This window comes from Nannospalax galili, unplaced genomic scaffold, assembly GCF_000622305.1.
Source record: "Nannospalax galili isolate Female #2095 unplaced genomic scaffold, S.galili_v1.0 scaffold1941, whole genome shotgun sequence".
Classification (NCBI taxonomy): Eukaryota; Metazoa; Chordata; class Mammalia; order Rodentia; family Spalacidae; genus Nannospalax; species Nannospalax galili.
The window spans coordinates 790,690-807,794 of record NW_008344179.1 but is presented as its reverse complement, the minus strand read 5'-3'; the positions used below and the strand labels follow the sequence as shown (position 1 = coordinate 807,794).

Sequence of the window (17,105 nt, the reverse complement as noted above, 5' to 3'; positions counted from 1 at the left end):
ACCCTAAGATTGACAGGAGGATATGATGACATCTAACCTACCCAGTGGGCTAACTGCTCTTGGGCATAGCTTTACCGCGCTATACTATTTATTACAATACTCTAATCCACAAAACTCAAATAAAGCATTGTTCAATAATATTAGCCATCAACCTCACTCATAAAGAAAATTTTCATTAATTCTGATTAAAGATCTCCAAACAACCTGCTGTATTTTTCAGTATCAGATGATCCAGGGCCAGGCCTATGACAGACAAGCACTCTGCCACAAAGCTCTATCTCCAGCTCGACAAACTTTTTTTTTTTTGGTCTTTCTTGAGACAGGGTCTTCCTGTAGCCCCAGCTGTCCTGGAACTCACTATGTAGACCAGGCTGGCCTTGACCTCAGAGATCCGCCTGCCTCTGCCTCCCGGGTGCTGGGATTAAAGGCGTGCACCACCACACCTGGCAACCCTACAAACTTTTTTAATGAATTTTTTTTGTTATTTTTAAAATTTTATTTAATAACCACACAATAGAAGCATTTCATTACAACAGCATAGACATAGTCAATAAGTTTCCAGAGCAAAGATTTATCTCTTTCAAAATTGGCTGCAAATTTTTAGGTTGTGTTGAATTAAGTTATACATTATTGTACTCAGTATAAACCCTGTAAGACATAAAATTGAATGAACTTTTAACCTTTAAAAAAGATCTCCACTTCTTTTTAAGATAGTTTCATATACAAGCTCATTTTTAATGCAACTAACACTTAGATGTTTGCACATGAGTCTCTAATTCTATATATCTGTTACTAGTCACAGTCAGTCACTTTCTGAGACCCTTGGCACCTGAGCATGGATACAGTGTCATCAGATAGATTTCAATGGTAATGTTTTTCATATCTACTAATTAACATGAAGCAAATTTTTATGCTTCTTCCTCAAATATAACTTTTTTTTTGGGGGGGGGGTCTTTTTGAGACAGGGTCTACCTGTAGCCCCAGCTGTCCTGAACTCACTACATAGACCAGGCTGGCCTTGAACTCACAGAGATCAGCCTGCCTCTGCCTACCAAGTGCTGGGATTAAAGGCGTGCACTACCACGCCCAGAATAACTCATTTTTTTATTTATTGATTTTGTTGTGTATTTCATACTTAACATCCCAAATAATCTATCTTTATACCCGCATCCCAAATGGCACACTCCCATATACTCCCCATCTCCCCTCAGAGCCCATATACTCTGTCATCCCCGTTACTGTCCACTGTGTTACCAGTGCCCCCAGCTGTTACCCAGTGCAAGTCCATCCACTGAGTCTAGTCAGCCTATCTAGAGTTCCTTGTTTTAGGGAGATGAGCTCTTCTTCATCTAGCAGCAATCGGTTGCCAACATTCCTTTAGATAAGATTGGGGTCTGCTGTTCATTTCCCGGTTCTATGCTGGGTTACTCTCTGGGAGTCTCTTGGGCTACCCTGGCCAACAACTCAAAGGAAGGTATCTCCTGTCTGGCATTGTTTCTTGTTATGTAGCCTTTAGCTATACAAAGTGGAGGGTCAACACAGAGGAACCATTTCCTCCATACTTCCAAGTGAAGCCAGCCATGGTCAAGCAGGACCTTTGACTTATCTTCACATAGATGGAACTGGTAAAAGAAAGGAGCCAATATGTTACATGGGCTCCTCCCAAGCCCATGGGACCCCTGAGGAACAGATCCTCAAACAAGTAATTCTTAAATGAAGCTAAACTACAAACAAAACCCATTTCAGTTTCTTTGAAAATTAAGCTAGAAAAAAACTACATGAAATATTTGCTGACATGAAAATGTATAGGTTGTAAGTCTGAAAAACAAATAGTTACAATAGTTCCTATGGTGCACTGTCATATGTTGGGATCCCAGGAAGTGTTAAGAGTGGGGAACTTGAACTGGTTAGGCTCTCCACCTGTTAGGACATACACATATTCCTAAGAATGTCAAAAAGCTGAGATCAGAGGTTTGGCAATTTAAGTATGAACAAAAACTATGAGAACAAATTTTCTAAAAATGGTAGGCTTTTTATTCAGTTAAGAGGTAGACAGATGAACATGGAAGGCTGTCCCATTAAATTTGCCCAAAGTTCATATTCCACTTCATTCACCCATCCCACACTGCCAGAAATCTCAAAAGAAATAACCACGATTGGCAGAAGGCTTTTTCCTTCCCACTTCTTAGCAATACGTCAATGAATCGTTTCAAAAGAAGTTATTGACTTAAATTTCATTGTGCCAAAAATCTCATCCCTCTAAGAAGTTCCCACATATCCACAGAGCCCACCAAGACTGTCAGGAGGGCAGAGTGCCATGACTGCTTCTCTACAAGACTACAAGGGAAGCTTCAGTTACATGTTTTGTTGTTAAACCCCTGCATGTTAGGGTAGAAGCTGGTGAAACCAATGAAGCAGAATGCATGCCATCAGATGGCTCTGCCTGGTTGTTTAAAAAGAACCCACACAAGTTATCTTTAGAGACATTAAAACATACTGGAATTGAAGCCTGATACAAAAGTACAGAAATATGTACAGGAATTCACAGCCCAGAAGTAAAGGGGACCTTAGAATGAACCAATGGAAACCTGGCTATTTTACATAGCTAATTTTGAGACAAGTCATATTTAGCACAAAAGCAATTATAGAGTAAGTAACACTTCCCTCCCACAGCTCCCGAACTTTAACAACTCTTGACTGTCTTTGCTAACACTGTCCTCATTCTTCCAGGGAGCAGGAACGTGCTCGGTGGTCCCAGACACTGACTCGAATTTGTCCTGGCTTCACACTTTGAGAATGGCATATTTGAACACAGCCATGATGCCAGCACTGATAACACCAGAAATGGGCACCGTGACAAACCAGGCCATGAAGATGTTGCGGAACAGTCGCCAGTCAACAGCCTTCTTGGATCGGAGCCAGCCAACAGATACAACAGAGCCCACCTTGGAGAAAAATAGACCAAACATTAGTGAAATGCCAAAGCTATTTCAGAATGACGTCTGGAGGTATTTAGACTAGGAACTCCCCACCCAACTGGACAAAAAACCAATTCCACAAAAGCAGGGTCTTGCTATATATGAAGTCCAGGCGAGCTTGAACTTGCGATCCTCTTGCCTCAGCCTCTCAAGAGATAGAATTATAGTCATGTAATACAATAGGCCAAAAGCTGACTTCTAAGAGGCTAAGATTATTCATGGGAAGATGAAGGCACTGTAGAAATGCAATCATTAAACCTACGCTAACTATAATGAGATACAATACTTTCTTTTTCCCATCTAAGCTACTATAGGTTTGGTTTTTTCTGCTTTTTTCAGACAGAGTCTCACTATGTAGCTATGGTTGGACCGGAACTTGCTATGCAGACCAGGCTGGCCTCAAACTCAGAGATCCACCTACCTCTGCCTCCCAAGTGCTGGGATTAAAGGTGTGCATGGCCACACCCAGCTAATTAATACTTTTAAAATATTTTATTATTTTTATTTTATGTGTAAGAGTGTGTTGCCTGAATGTATGTGAGTGCACCCATGCTGTACAATACCACGGAGGTCAGAAGAGGGTGTCAGATTCCCCTGGAACTGGAGTTAAGGATGGTTTGTAGCCACCACGTGGGTGGTGGGAATTGAACCCTGGTCCTCTGTAGGAGCAATCAGTGCTCCTAACTGCTGAGCCATCTCTCCAGCCCTAATACTTTTAGTAAGTTAAATTTTTGGTTTCCTAACAATCATTCTAGAGAGTGGCTGGTGTGTGTCCTAATAGCTAATGGCCTAGAAACATCTAGCAGAGACAGAGTGACTCAGCAGCAAGCCCCAGGTTGGACCAGCTTCAGTTCTTTTAAGGAAGCCAGTTTCTTCCTTATCCTATAATCATTGTAGGGTCATCCAGGAACTTTAAGATTCATTTTCTCAGTACTACAGTCCTGAGAGGCCCTGGATATATGCTTTGTGTAGAAAACTCCCTTTGTGTAATAAGCCTCACATACTTGTTAAAACCAGAGTATCCACTACAAGAGAAAGGAAGAGCCCACCCAGCCAAAGTTAAGCAGCTGGCTAGTTTATTAGCATACACCTAAGCTACTCTGAATGGCTTCTCCTCAGAAAAAGAGCATTAACAGTGCGAAGGAGAAATGACTCAAGCTCAAAAACACTAAGTGGCAGCAATGACAAAGGATTAGAGGACAAAAGAGGCCAGCAGTCAAAAATAAGAGCCAACTCTACATAAGCAACTTAACTCATTATGAGTATATAAGAAATCACAAGATTATAAGCTTTTTCTCCTGTAGTCATTTGCCCTAAGCTTGTGAACACTCCAAGACTCCAACTATATATAACTTTCTAAAAACATTTAAAACCACACATATTACTAGGACCATTTGAAGGGCACATTAAATTGACGTCACACTTACTTTACAATGCGTTGTACTGATGGGAAGGCCAATGTTTGATGCGATGACCACAGTGAGGGCGGATGCCAGTTCAATACTGAAACCACTGCAGATACAGAAAGATGCTTATCAAGAATTTAAGAGTTTTCTGGTAAGCCAACACTGTAAGCAAGCATTGCTTTGTTCTAGTCAGTGACAAACCGCCATCATTTTTATTTCCTGTAACCCTGAAACCTGTTTAAACCAGGGCCTACCCTCTGACATCTGAGGGTTAAGTTCTTCTGGAATTTCATTATTTTAAGAGTTTGGACTTCTATTTTGAAGAAACTGTAAACATCAGTCTTAGCTCCCAAGTAAAACCCAATCCACTCAATATATCTTTTCCAGAAAATTCAATTACATAGCCACTGGAACTAAGCAGATTAACCAAAACGTTTAGGAGCTCGACAGAAAGTACAGTAGAAAAGGTTGTGCAACCATGAGAACATATGCTGCAACCTTTCTCCTTTAACTGGAGCTGTGTGTCATCACTGTACAGTACTTCGTGGAGAACTTGAGCACTACCCTAAACCCATCTCACCTACTCACCTAGAAGGTGTGATTGGCGTCAGGTCCTTCCCCATGGTCTGGATAACTCTTCTTCCCCAAACCCACAGACCCATGCAGATGCCGACGCCACCATAAAGCAGAAGCCATATTGGTGTCGCCATTTTTGAAGAAACATCTCCCTTGTCATAAACAAGATACAGAGCAACCAGGGGACCGATGGCATTGCTGGAAGAAAGAGGGCAGCGATGACTTTCCTGGCAGAGTTATTCCCCTCAGAACCCAATCTGCTAACGGACTGCATCTGTCCAAAGCCCAGCTTTGCTGCTCACTAGCTAATCCTGCAGAAGCCCAACGCATGAAACAGGAGACAACGAAAGCTGCTGTGACAGGGGCATGCCTGTGGTGGTCCCCTTCCTCCTACATGTGGCTTAAAGTCAATGTCTTAGGTCCCAATGAAGTTTACAAACCACCGAAATGAGGCTTAATATCCTAAGTCCATTCAGCAGCAATTTTAAGTTTTTTATCAATGATCCCACAATTGACCAAAGACTTAGCTCCCATTGAGAGACAAAGGTTCTTCTGTGAAAACATCTGCTTACATTTATCTTCTACAGAAACCTAAAAATTCCATCGTTTCATTAAGTCAGTACCTGCTATTATCTCATCCTGTCTAGATTATTCGGTGTCCCTCTGGGAGATAGTACTACCACAAGCTCATAAAAGGCTAGATTGTTTAAAAATAGACTGACCTTAGCCAGGCATGGTGGCGCATGCCTGTAAGTCCCAGCACTTGGGAGGCAGAGGCAGGCGGATCTCTTTGAGTTCAAGGCCAGCCTGGTCTACATAGTGAGTTCCAGGACAACCGGGGCTACAGGGTGACCCTGCTTCAAAAAAACAAAAAAAAAAAAAAAAAAAAAAAGACTGACCTGACGTCATTGCCACCATGGGCGAACGACCCGAAGCAGGCTGTAAGGATCTGCAGAAACTGGAAGAGGAGGGAGACTTCAGGTTTATCCTGGTCATACCATTCTTCAAGAGAGCCACTACTTCCTTTCCTGTCTCCTAGACCCATCTCGGCCTTAACACTCATGTCCATCTCAGAAGCTGAATGAAGGTCAGACACAGCATTGCAGTAGCTGGTGTAACTGTCCATCCGAATTCGCTTCTTGGTATCGGCACTAGGCCACGTCAGCTTCTCCGTTTCTTCTCCCTTCTGTTCACCTTCTTTGGCACGGAATGAATCCAGGGGCATGCCACATATTGCCATGGTATAGGAAGTGTAGCTATTGTTGCGTCTCAAGGGCTTGTCCCCAGAGTCTCCCATGCAGTCTCCCACCTTGGCCAGATGTAATTTATGGAGCAGCTCTTTGTACAAGCCTGAATCCTTATGTACAGTGTGGTACTGATAGTGGCCACTGGAGTTTATCTGATTGCTGACGGTCTGATTGAACTGAACAAGATTCCCATTAGGCAACTGCACTGCACCTAGCCAAGACCAAACAACAAGGAAACACTCAATGCAAAGAACAGCAGCTTTCTCACCTCCACTGGGATAGCGCAAAGGCATGGCAGGCTCAGCTCACCATTGATGGTGCTGTCCATGCTGGTCTCCTCTTTCAGGTCCACACTGGGAAGTCGCTCTCGTTCTGGAGCTTCCTCCAGGTCTCCAAGTTTGAAAGACACTGTTCTCTCCTCCACCACAGCCCGGAGTGGCCCAGTGGCAGGCCCCATCTCAGGAACGGGATTCCTGTTCTCAATATCCCCCAGGGACATCTTTGTTTCTTCAGGGTCTTCTTTCAAATTGTTCTTTTTTTCCATTAAGGGACTTTCAGAGGGACTAGACTTTATTTCTCCTAGAAAACAAAGGTGATTTTTGGTTTGCTTTTGACCATACTACCTTAGTCCTACATCTCCTACCCACAAAAATCCACCTCAAAATAGATGTAAACTCTAGTTAAAATTTCAAGATCACTTTCCTGCCTGCCTGCTTTATTATTTGTTAGTAACTCCTCTTTCCCTCTATGAGGGAGAGGGGAAACAACCAACTGTTGTAAGCAGTCAAAGGTAAAATTATTTTAGGTTCCATTTTTTAAAATATTTTACAAGTGTCATGAAAGTAAAATCAAGTCTGGGGAAGGGGGCTGATTGAAGAGCTTGACTGCCCCTAAGGAAATCGCCCAACTCTCAATCCAAGAGTTCAAGCAGTGAGTGACACAGCTCAGTACAGGCAACTGGGCTGAAAAAGAGATGTTTCCTTAACAATTAATTCCACATCCTGTGGCCAGGCAGGAGTATTTTCTGCTTACCATGTTCACTTACTAGCTCAGGCATCTCAAACTAGTCTAGCAGTAAAATAACATTTGTCTCTCCTCCAGATCTGAGCAAAAAACAAGGTCAGGAGCCCTAAAAGCTTCCTTCCCACTGTGCATGTACCACAACTGACTAGAGCTTTAAGGCTCCTCAGTTCAGCTGCAGTGACGCAGCATTCTTCTAATGCCAAAGCAGTCTGTGCATCCCTGTACTGCTATGCACCACTAACATTTCCACAGATGAAAGATGCAGGGAAAAGGGCTCCTTTTAAATGATCTTAACCAGTGAGGAAAGGAATACAAAATTTAAGACTAGTATTCATCAAAAATTATTGGGTATTTAATTACACCACAAAAACATGTTGTAATGACCTAGAAGATGACCTCACATTATACCTGAAAGTGTTTACTTCTCCATCTTGTGTCATAATTCTAGCACAAATACATCATGCACTAGCATACATATCTGTATTACAGTGTATATGTACATGTACTGCAGCATATACAAAACATTGATTCTAAGGTTAGGTTATACTTAAGCAGCTGAAGTAAATGTTTCCTCTATCGAAAGATTGTCACATATTCTTATGACTAGGTCTCAGGCCATTTTAAGCCCATTTAAAACTGCTACTTTGCCAGTTTGTCCAAACAGTGTATTCTTACAGATGACAAAGAGAAAAACAGACATTACTAAACTATATTACTTACGTTCAATTTTTCTCTTCATCCTGGGACAGACAAAGAACCAGACGATAAGGGCACAGAAAACTGCACATCCCACCGAGATGAGGATGGTACCCCACAGAGGAAGTTTGTCAAAGCCCAGCACTAGGAGATAAAATGGTGCATCTTGAAAACCCCAGGGCAATAGCCCCCTTGCAACAATGTGCAAACCCTCCTGGGGAGTAGAGGGCTTCCCCAAGCCAGCCCATTACCCTCGACAGTTGATGCCATCTTCTGTTCCAGAGTTTCACAGGGCTAGTAGCTACAGACCAGGAAAAAAACCCCAACAACCATCGTAAGCCCACACCAACTGGGCTCACTTAAGCACCTGCAGGGCCCAAGTGTACTGAGCTTGTTTCTTCTCTTGGCCTTAGAGGTGAAGAATCACTATACAAAGGGCCCATGACTATTAAAAAAAAAAAAAACCCAAAGCATTCCTCTCCCTACTGAGCTCCTCATTTTAACTGTCACATATGCTGATATGATCTATTTTAATGTTAAAAAAGGAAGGCATCTCAGTCACATCGTCATGCTGAAATAATTCTCTACAGAAAGTTACTACATTCTGTATACTAGCAGGCCTTCAGTAAAGTGACTTTTCAAAAGCATCATCAAAACAGATAAAGCGGGGATATTAAGATACTGGTTTTAAGGACTGCTTAAGTAGTCTTTCACAAAGGATTAGTTTACTATTAGTTCACTAACACGCCTTATAAAGAGATTTGCCCAATACTTTTCACTTGGCTCAAGGATTCTTATCTGCTTGCCACTGGCATGCCACCAAGCTCCCAGCTACTAGCCTACACTGATGACAGAAGGAAAGCACTGCACACTTTCTATTAAAGCATGGGCGATCGATGGTTGGTATGGAGTTCAGACAACAGCTTAGTCACTTGTGTTTGTTTTATTTTGCTTATTATTGCTTTGCTTATATAACTTTAAAAATGGAAGTTCTACTGCCTGGTCAAAATAATTAACCTTTGAAGCTGGAGGTGTAGCTCAGCCTTGCATGCCCAAGGCCCTAAGTTAATCCCCAGCACTGTAAAACAGACAAAAAACTACTAACATTAATTATTAACCTTTAAGAATCAGATAAAACTGAGATTCCTTCAAAACCAAAGTTCTATGGTGACCATTAATCTTAAGTTCTGATTTCAATTTTGATCTTGCAGTTGGTCACACCAGACAAAATGTACATGAAATGTAATCAATCTCTACCACAATTTAAATCTGTCTACATTCCAAGTCAAAGGGTAATTGAAATGATTCATTTTCCTTATAAAATGATCCAAAGAGTAAAACAAAAACAGCCAAGTTCCCATTTTCAAAAGTGATTGAAAGTTTCCAATCCTACTTAGCTGTAAGCTTTGCTGATACCACATAAACCCTAAGTGCTTAGAGCCTCATAGGAGACTTTCCATTCAGCATGAAGAACTATTTATAACAGAATGGAAATTCTACACACAAGCTTTTCTTCACCTGCACCAAGACCAATATTGTTGTAAAATTATGTTTCTTTACTCATATTTCAAGAATGACAATGTTAAAAATATTTTGCTAGCTCTGTATTTGTTTTGGCCAGTGACTTATTGCATCATTTCAGGGATACTTAATAAACAAGTTACAATCTATTAGAACCAATTCAGGCACTGAAATCTTTTTTAAAAAACTGAAGATATAGCCGGGTGTGGTGGTGCACACCTTTAGCCCCAGCACTTGGCAGGCAGAGGCAGGCAGATCTCTGTGAGTTCAAGGCCAGCCTGGTCTCCATACTGAATCCAGGCCAGCTGTAGCTACAGGGAGACCCTGTCTCAAATCAAATCAAAACAAAACAAAACAAAAAAAACCTGAAGATATGCTGGTTGTGGTGACGCATACCTTTAATTAATACCAGTACTTGGGAGGCAGAGGCAGGCGGATCTTTGTGAGTTCAAAGCCAGCGTGGTCTACATAGAATTCCAGGACAGCTGGGGCTATAAGGAGCTGTCTCAAAACTGAAGATATGAGCAGACATAAAGACATATCTCTTCAGTACTTCAGTTATCTCTTGCTATATATACACATACATGGCTTCCCATTTTCTTCTTCTAGTGGGTGTCAGGAGAATAAAAGCCAAGAACCATCTGGATGGAAAGGTGGCTCAGCAATTAAGAATTTACAGCTTTTGCAAAGAACCCAGGTTCAGTTCTTAGCAACTACATGGTAGCACACAAACATCTCTAACTCCAGTTCTAGGGACCTTGATGCCCTCTTCTGGTCTTAGGGACTTCTGCACACACTTAGTTCATATAAACTCACCCAATCACGCACACAAAATTAAAAAAAAAAAATCAAGCCAAATGAGCCTAGATACCAGAACTGTACTGCCCTGCCTTATCCTCATAGCTGGTAAATATGTAAGGCCATAATTCAATCCATGCCTTGGTTTAGTCCCATAAATATGAAAGCAATCAACAGTTCAACCTTTATATCCTTTCCAAGCATTTTCCTCTTAGCTGCATGAATTCTTCTTCCAAGTGTAATTAGACCATGTGTTACACATCCCAGCTCTTCTCATTCAGGCAGATTCAGGGCAGCAAATTGAGAACTTAGAAACCAAAGTAGCTCCAATTGGGATTAGGAGAGAAAAACGACAGCCAGCAAACCAGTCCTAAATGACTGATTACTGATGAACAGATTAACCAACTCTCCAGTAGTTGAGGCCAATATCAATTACAGCATTTTTAGCATAGACAGGAGAAAGGGAGGGAGAAGGTCATATTATCGGTGGATCCTGTGAAGACTAAAGAGGAAAGGTCTGTAGTGATTTAGAATCTGAGCAGGTCTCTGGTTGGAAAACTACCTAGGTTAACTCAGCACACACTAGCCTGCAGCCTTCTCAAATGGGCGCAGGCCAGCCACCTTCTAGGAGATTCAGCCCTGTAAAGCAAAAAGGGGTAAATTGGGCATTTAATGCAAGTTTTGTAAATATCTTTAAATTCACATTAAAATATTTTGATGTGTACTTACTCGGTGCTCCAGTATACATGATGGAGAAGAGGTTTATTCCAACTGTGCAGGCATAAAAAACTGGCAAAGCACGCAAGCCATTGGGAACTGGGTCTGCCTGTAAAACATTAAGATCAGTATGTTAAAAGATGAAAACATCAATCCATTTCCAGAGCACCATGTGACAGACAGGGTAGGCTTGGGACTCACAGTACCAATAACTAAGTCTCCCCATAATAATTTCCAAGGCCAACTGGGCCTTTCCTACATATGCTCCTGGAAGCCTCCCTACAATAGCTAATTTCACCTTCTACCCACAGGTGGTTTTGTTTTTCTCCCTATTTTCACTAACAAGGGTACCTCTGAGGCACCCATCGGCCATCTGAAAAGCTGAGCATAGGCCAGAGGATGTACTGTACTAGAGATAAACAGACCAAGTTAAAATAGTGTTTTCTTGGTGTTTGACCTTCAAAAACTAAAAATAAAACAGACTATACACAGCCACCCTATCTAAACATCTAATCAGTATGGCATAATGCTGTACCAAAGTGCAAAGATAAAAACTGATTGTAAACCTAGTCATCCACTCAGTGAAGAGACTGTCAAGAACTGTTCTGGGCACCGAAATCAAGGGAACAAGACCAGTTTCCCATCCTCAGAGAGCTAACAATCACCTTCTACTGTAGAATGCAATGTGCTGACAAATGCTGGGAAGAAAAAAATCAAAGGGTAAGAGGACTGTAATGGAGTTAAATTGAAGGGAATTTGGAAATGAGATCAGTGAACATATGAAGGTCTCAGGGTGTGGAAAGTACAAACCATCTGGCCATTTGGGGGCTAGAAACAAGTATCAGCAAGTGCAAAGCCCCAGCAGCAAAAACAGATGTTTAAGAAACACCAAAGGCCAGTGTGACTGAAAATGAAACCAGTTCCCCTTACAGTAAATATATATATTCTTAATAATCCTACAGAAAACATCCACACCAGACACTTAAAAGAATGAGTTCAAAGATTTAATGTGATCTTAGTCACAATTCTAACTGAAAATCTTAAGAATGAGACAGGAGCAAAGGAAGTCTAAAGCTTGACAATAATCACCAACACTTTAGGAAGAGGCAGTGCCTTAAAAAATCAGTGAAAAATGGGCTGGGTGTGGTGGGCAAAACTTTAATCCCAGTACTCAGGAGGCAGAGGCAGGCAGATCTCTACTGAGTTCAAGACCAGCCTAATCTACATGGTTGAGTTCCTGGACAGCTGGGGCTACAGTGAGACCCTGTCTCAAAATGACCAAAATGAATGAATGAATGAATGAATGAGGAGAGAGAGAGAGAGAGAAAGAAAGGGAAAGAAAGAAAGAAAGAAAGAAAGAAAGAAAGAAAGAAAGAAAGAAAGAAAGAAAGAAAGAAAATGAAGACAAGCACATGGTTGCCTGCAGAATAACAGTGGCATTCCAGATCAGTAGAAATGGACCCTCAATTCAACACTCTTCATTTTAACTCTTACCCTTGTTTAAAATGCCAGCAGTGAACACCACCAAATCAGAAACCATAGCCTACAGGACTTAGCAACTGTTTTTCACCCCTGAACAACCAAAAAGGTCACACCTCAGGGAGAAAACATGGATAAGGGCCTGAGGTGGACAAGCTAATTCAGGGTTTCAAGAAAATTCTATAGACATTAGGTAGGGACTCTGCTCATCAGATTTTCAAGGGCTATCTGTCAGATAAGTAGCCTGGAGTAATAGCACAGCTGAGCCACCATGGACAGACAGTGTTACACACCTATCACCCCAGCACTGGACATGCTGGGGCAGGAGGATCTCAAGTTCAAGGCCAACCTGGGCTACCACAGACTCGGTAGCAATAATAATTATATTTAAAAATTTAAAACATAGAATATAGAAATAGCTTGGGATAGGGTAGGGGATGACACTACTCAACATACTATGAAATACAGGCTCATTGGTTTTAGAAAAAAAAAAAAAAACTTTGTAAGGGTAAAGGAAAATGGTAAAATAAGAAAGGTCTTTACTCTCTTCCAGCCTCCTCCCAATCACTCCCAAGAGGTAATCAGAGCTAGTAATCTTTTTTTGTCTTTTTGAGACAGGGTCTCCCTGTAGTCCCAGCTGACTTAACTCACTATGTAGACCAGGAGGGCCTTGAACTCACAGTGATCCGCCCGCCTCTGCCTCCTGAGTGCTGGGACTAAAGGCGTGCACCACCACACCCAGCCAGAGCTAGTAATTTTTATGAATAATTATCAACATGTGGTCTACTTATCTTTTACACATGGTGACAAAGACCACCTGTGCACACAGGTCATCCAGTCAACGGACTGCCAAGAACTATTCTAGGCCCAATACAGGAGGGAACGAGAACAAGTTAAAGCTTTACCTGGAAATGTGAATATAATGCATTCAGTTTTATGGAAAGGCAGACATCTGTTACTGAGGGATTAGTGAGCAAGTGAGAGCAAGACGGAGGACTATCCTCAAAGTCAGCACTATTTTAAACATCCTCTATCATTCTTGATCACATCCATCCCATACTCTTGTAAGAAATATGCAGTTAAGCTGGGTGTGCTGGTACACACCTGTAACCCAAGAACTTGGGAGGTAGAGGCAATGAAGTTCAAGGCCAACTTGGGCTACAGGAGACCATTTAAAAAAAAAAAAAAAAAAAGCACTTAATCATTTATCATATCTAACGATCTCCCAATAACACCGTGAGAATAAAGATACCTGGTGGATATTCCCTAAATGAGAGCTTCTGGGCACCTGAAAATCCCTCTTACCACCTCTACTCTCCCCGCCAAGAAAGACAACCCATCCATTTCATGGAGACTGAACAGACTGGGGATCTCCAAACAGAATGATCTACTTCCCAAGGATCAAAAGGGCCAATGTAAACCTTTATAAAACAGGACTCCAAGGGACTGGTGAGATGGCTGAGAGGTTAAGAACATTGGTGGTTCTTACAGAAGACCTAGGTTCAAATTCCAGCACCCACATGGCAGCTAACAACCATCAGTAACTCTAGTTCCAGGGGATCCAATACCCTCTTCTGTCCTCTGGGGGCATTGCACAACAAAGGTGCACACACACGCAAGCATAACACTCATGCACATAATTAAAAAAAAAAAAAAACTATTATTCTTCTGGTTTGTCTAGTACACCTCTAAGATATGGGGCCGTGGCAGGACCACAAACTCTTGGTTCCAAACTACTGGTGAGCCTCCAATTTAAACAAACTGCCACACACAGTTCCCGGGAATGGGTAGGCAGGCACTAATCATACCTGCTCACTGGATGAAGCAATACCAAATATAGAGGTTAGTATCAATGAACTGTTTACTGTCAGCTACTGTGCCAAGCTAGTAATTTTCAAGTGTTCAAAGTGTTAAAGAGTATATTCTGCCAGACACATAATGATTGATGATTATAGCCAATCATTCTCACAGTTAAGAATTTCCATAGAGAAAGAAATAGATCCTTCCCCAGGGAAGCTCAGAACTGGATCAGGTAAGTGAGGGTCTAAACACACTCCTACTCTAGGGATCAGGTACCCATCTCCCTTCACTCACCTTTCTACAGTTTAGGGGCATTTTCAAACAATGGACTGTTAAGAGCCACTCACCTTGGAAAATAGGACAACTTTGTTCCTTAAGAAAACAGCATTTCTTACTGTAGCTCAGTCCAGTGCCAACACAGTCCCTTGTTGTCTACATTTATTGGAGTCAGAATCTGACTTCTTAAAAGAAATGCTACTAGGTCTCTCAGACGGAATTGTCGAATAGGAAATTTAAATGGCTTTTTGATCTTTTTTTTTTTTTTTTGACAAAAAAAAAAACACCAACAACCTACCTTTACTCCATCTTTTTACTAGAGAAACTGGAGTCACTAAAGTAAAGGTCTCATCTAGAAGCTTATAAACTAGTTGAAAACCAACAATGTAGAGACCTATTTAAGTGGCAGTTTAGAAAAAGCCACAAGGGAGGGTATTATGACTTGTTGAACTGGAGGCTTACAATTTCAACTGGCCTACATATATTGGTGGTTTAGATAAAGTGGTAATCTGCATCCAGCTAGACAAAACCACCTTAAATAAATCCTTATTCTCACCCCTAGTTTCTCTGATTTCTTGGCACCCCAAGGAACTACTTTGGGCCTTCCTGAATGCCCTTTGGGGTATTCAAAACTTGCTTTCAGAGTTCAACAACATACAGAAGGTAGAGAACAAAGAACTTTTTTTTAACTTTCCAAAGCCACATACTTACACACCAGTCACATCTCTAAGAATGCCACCGAGTTTGAACAAGATTGAATGTGATTCATGGAAAAGTCATAAGAAAGGTTACCTTACGGAGGATGAATGCACGAACAAGGAAGAATAAAATTCCAGACATAATACCAGAAAGCAGGGGGGAGACGAACCAAGACATCACTGGAATAGAACACACACAAAAAAAGTGTCAACTGAAACTCAGGAAGCAAAAGTTCCTGAAATATTAAATATTCCATTTTCCAAACTCTTAAATCTGTCCCTCTACTTTACACCATGTACTCCCCAAACATAGTATTATGGCAACATATGACAAGAATAAAACCTAACATACCAATTTTTATTAGTTCAGACCACTTGACACCCTTCTGCCCCTTTGCCACGAAGGAGAAACCAATGGTTGCGCCGACAATACAATGGGTCCCAGAAATGGGGAGCTTCAAAAATGAAGCCACTAGTTGCCACACAGCAGAACCTGAAACAGAGTCAAATTTCGTTAAGTAAACGGCAAAACTATTATATAAGCTGTGGGCGCTACAGGAAATACTCTAAAAGGTTCAGCACAAAAATGGAACCTCCCCAAGATACAAACTGTGTCTCCCAGCACGAAGAGCACAAGGTATAAAAAGAACTTACCAAACATAGCACTGACGGAGCCCGCCATGAGCAGCCCTTGCGTCCCGTTATACATCTCCACGTCAATCAAGCCCTTCCGGATGGTTTCGCTCACTTTGGCCCCCAGCAACACCGATCCCACGGTTTCAAAGACACTAGCTAGGATGCAGGCTTGCTTCAGGGTCACTACACCTGAGCCCACAGCGGTACCAAACGAATTTGCTACATCATTGGCTCCCACGGAGAACGCCAAGACAAATGCAATGATGAAGCCCAGGATGAGCATCCATAAGTAGTCCACCAATGGGGCAGAAGCAGCGGTAGCAGCCAGCGTACTAGTAACCTGCGGTGCCACGGTAGATGCCATTCTCTCGAGTAGTGGTTCTTTAATTAGAGAATTACTGAGCGGCTTTCAAGATGTGTAAACGGAATATGAGGTATCAAAAATGCTATAATAAATAGTATATATTATATAAAATTAAATACTGTAAACTACGGCACAGAAACCGAGCTGGGGAGTTACTGCTATACGCTGGGTTTGGGCGTCTGTTGTCTGGGGTTTCTTTGGCTCTGGAGGGCTACAAGCACGGAGCAGAATTCCATGGCGGATTAGAGAAAAGGACGCAAGTTCATCCTGGGGGGACGAAGTGGGGAGAAAGTAACAATAGCGGCGCATCCCTGGGAAGCCGGCAGCCCGGGACTCTGCTCGGTCCCCGCGGCGAGGACCCCCCCGACCCCCGGTCCCAGGAAAGAAGCGTGAAGCTTGGGGCACGTGGCGATCGCTGTGCCCCCCGCCCGAACTACCAGCCCCGCCGGCTCTTGGGTCGTCAGCCCGTGCGCGCCCTCGGCGCGAAAACCGGAAAAGAGCCATTCCCGCGCGCGCTTCGTGAGGACCGCCAAAAAGGCCCGCTGGCGGGCGTGGGGGGAGGAGGGCCGGCAGCGCAGCGGGAGCCCGGAGCCCGGAGCCCGGAGCCCGCAGCTCATACCCACACGGCCGCTCCCACACCCCGGCTCCAGGAGAAGAAAGAGCCTTTGCCAGGCGGCGGCGCCGCCACTCACCAGAGGAAACAGGGCCGAGCGGAGACCAGGGGATCGAGGCTACGGCGGCCTAATGGAGTTTCACACGCACCGCCCGAGACTACCGCACAGGGGGCTTACGACCCACCCGAGAAACAGCCGGGGTTTTCAGCAGCAGAGAAGACGTTACGCGCAGCGCGCGCCGGCAGCCATCACTCTAGCCCCGCACGCTGCCCACCC

At 42.8% G+C, this 17,105-nt stretch overlaps 1 protein-coding gene across 2 annotated transcripts; it reads right to left on the bottom strand.

Moving 5' to 3' along the window:
• Positions 1–2,011: 2,011 nt before the first annotated feature.
• Positions 2,012–17,082, bottom strand: Slc20a1 (solute carrier family 20 member 1). 2 transcript variants are annotated; one of them, XM_008840367.3, is made up of 11 exons: positions 16,908–17,073; positions 15,870–16,482; positions 15,568–15,708; positions 15,310–15,395; positions 10,975–11,071; positions 7,951–8,070; positions 6,517–6,786; positions 5,860–6,418; positions 4,973–5,158; positions 4,406–4,490; positions 2,012–2,945 (listed from the first exon to the last, which is right to left on the bottom strand). In XM_008840367.3, the coding sequence occupies exons 2-11, from the start codon at positions 16,213–16,215 to the stop codon at positions 2,784–2,786; spliced, it is 2,052 nt and encodes a 683-aa protein (XP_008838589.1). In that variant the 5' UTR covers positions 16,216–16,482; positions 16,908–17,073; the 3' UTR covers positions 2,012–2,783. The 2 variants fall into 2 exon arrangements, with proteins under 2 accessions (XP_008838589.1, XP_029422913.1); XM_029567053.1 differs by lacking the exons at positions 2,012–2,945; positions 4,406–4,490; positions 4,973–5,158; ... (1 more) ...; positions 6,517–6,786; positions 7,951–8,070 and adding an exon at positions 8,078–10,884 and having other exon boundaries at positions 10,971–11,071; positions 16,908–17,082.
• Between the last annotated feature and the right edge of the window lie 23 nt (positions 17,083–17,105).

Bases quoted from the DNA above. Each gene is read 5' to 3' on its own strand.
- Slc20a1 (XM_008840367.3), bottom strand. From the start codon at position 16,215: ATGGCATCTACCGTGGCACCGCAGGTTACTAGTACGCTGGCTGCTACC. The intron at 15,709-15,869 runs GTAAGTTCTTTT...ACTCTGTTTCAG, and splicing joins CTCCGTCAGTGCTATGTTTG to GTTCTGCTGTGTGGCAACTA. The intron at 11,072-15,309 runs GTAACCTTTCTT...AATGTTTTACAG, and splicing joins GTGCATTCATCCTCCGTAAG to GCAGACCCAGTTCCCAATGG.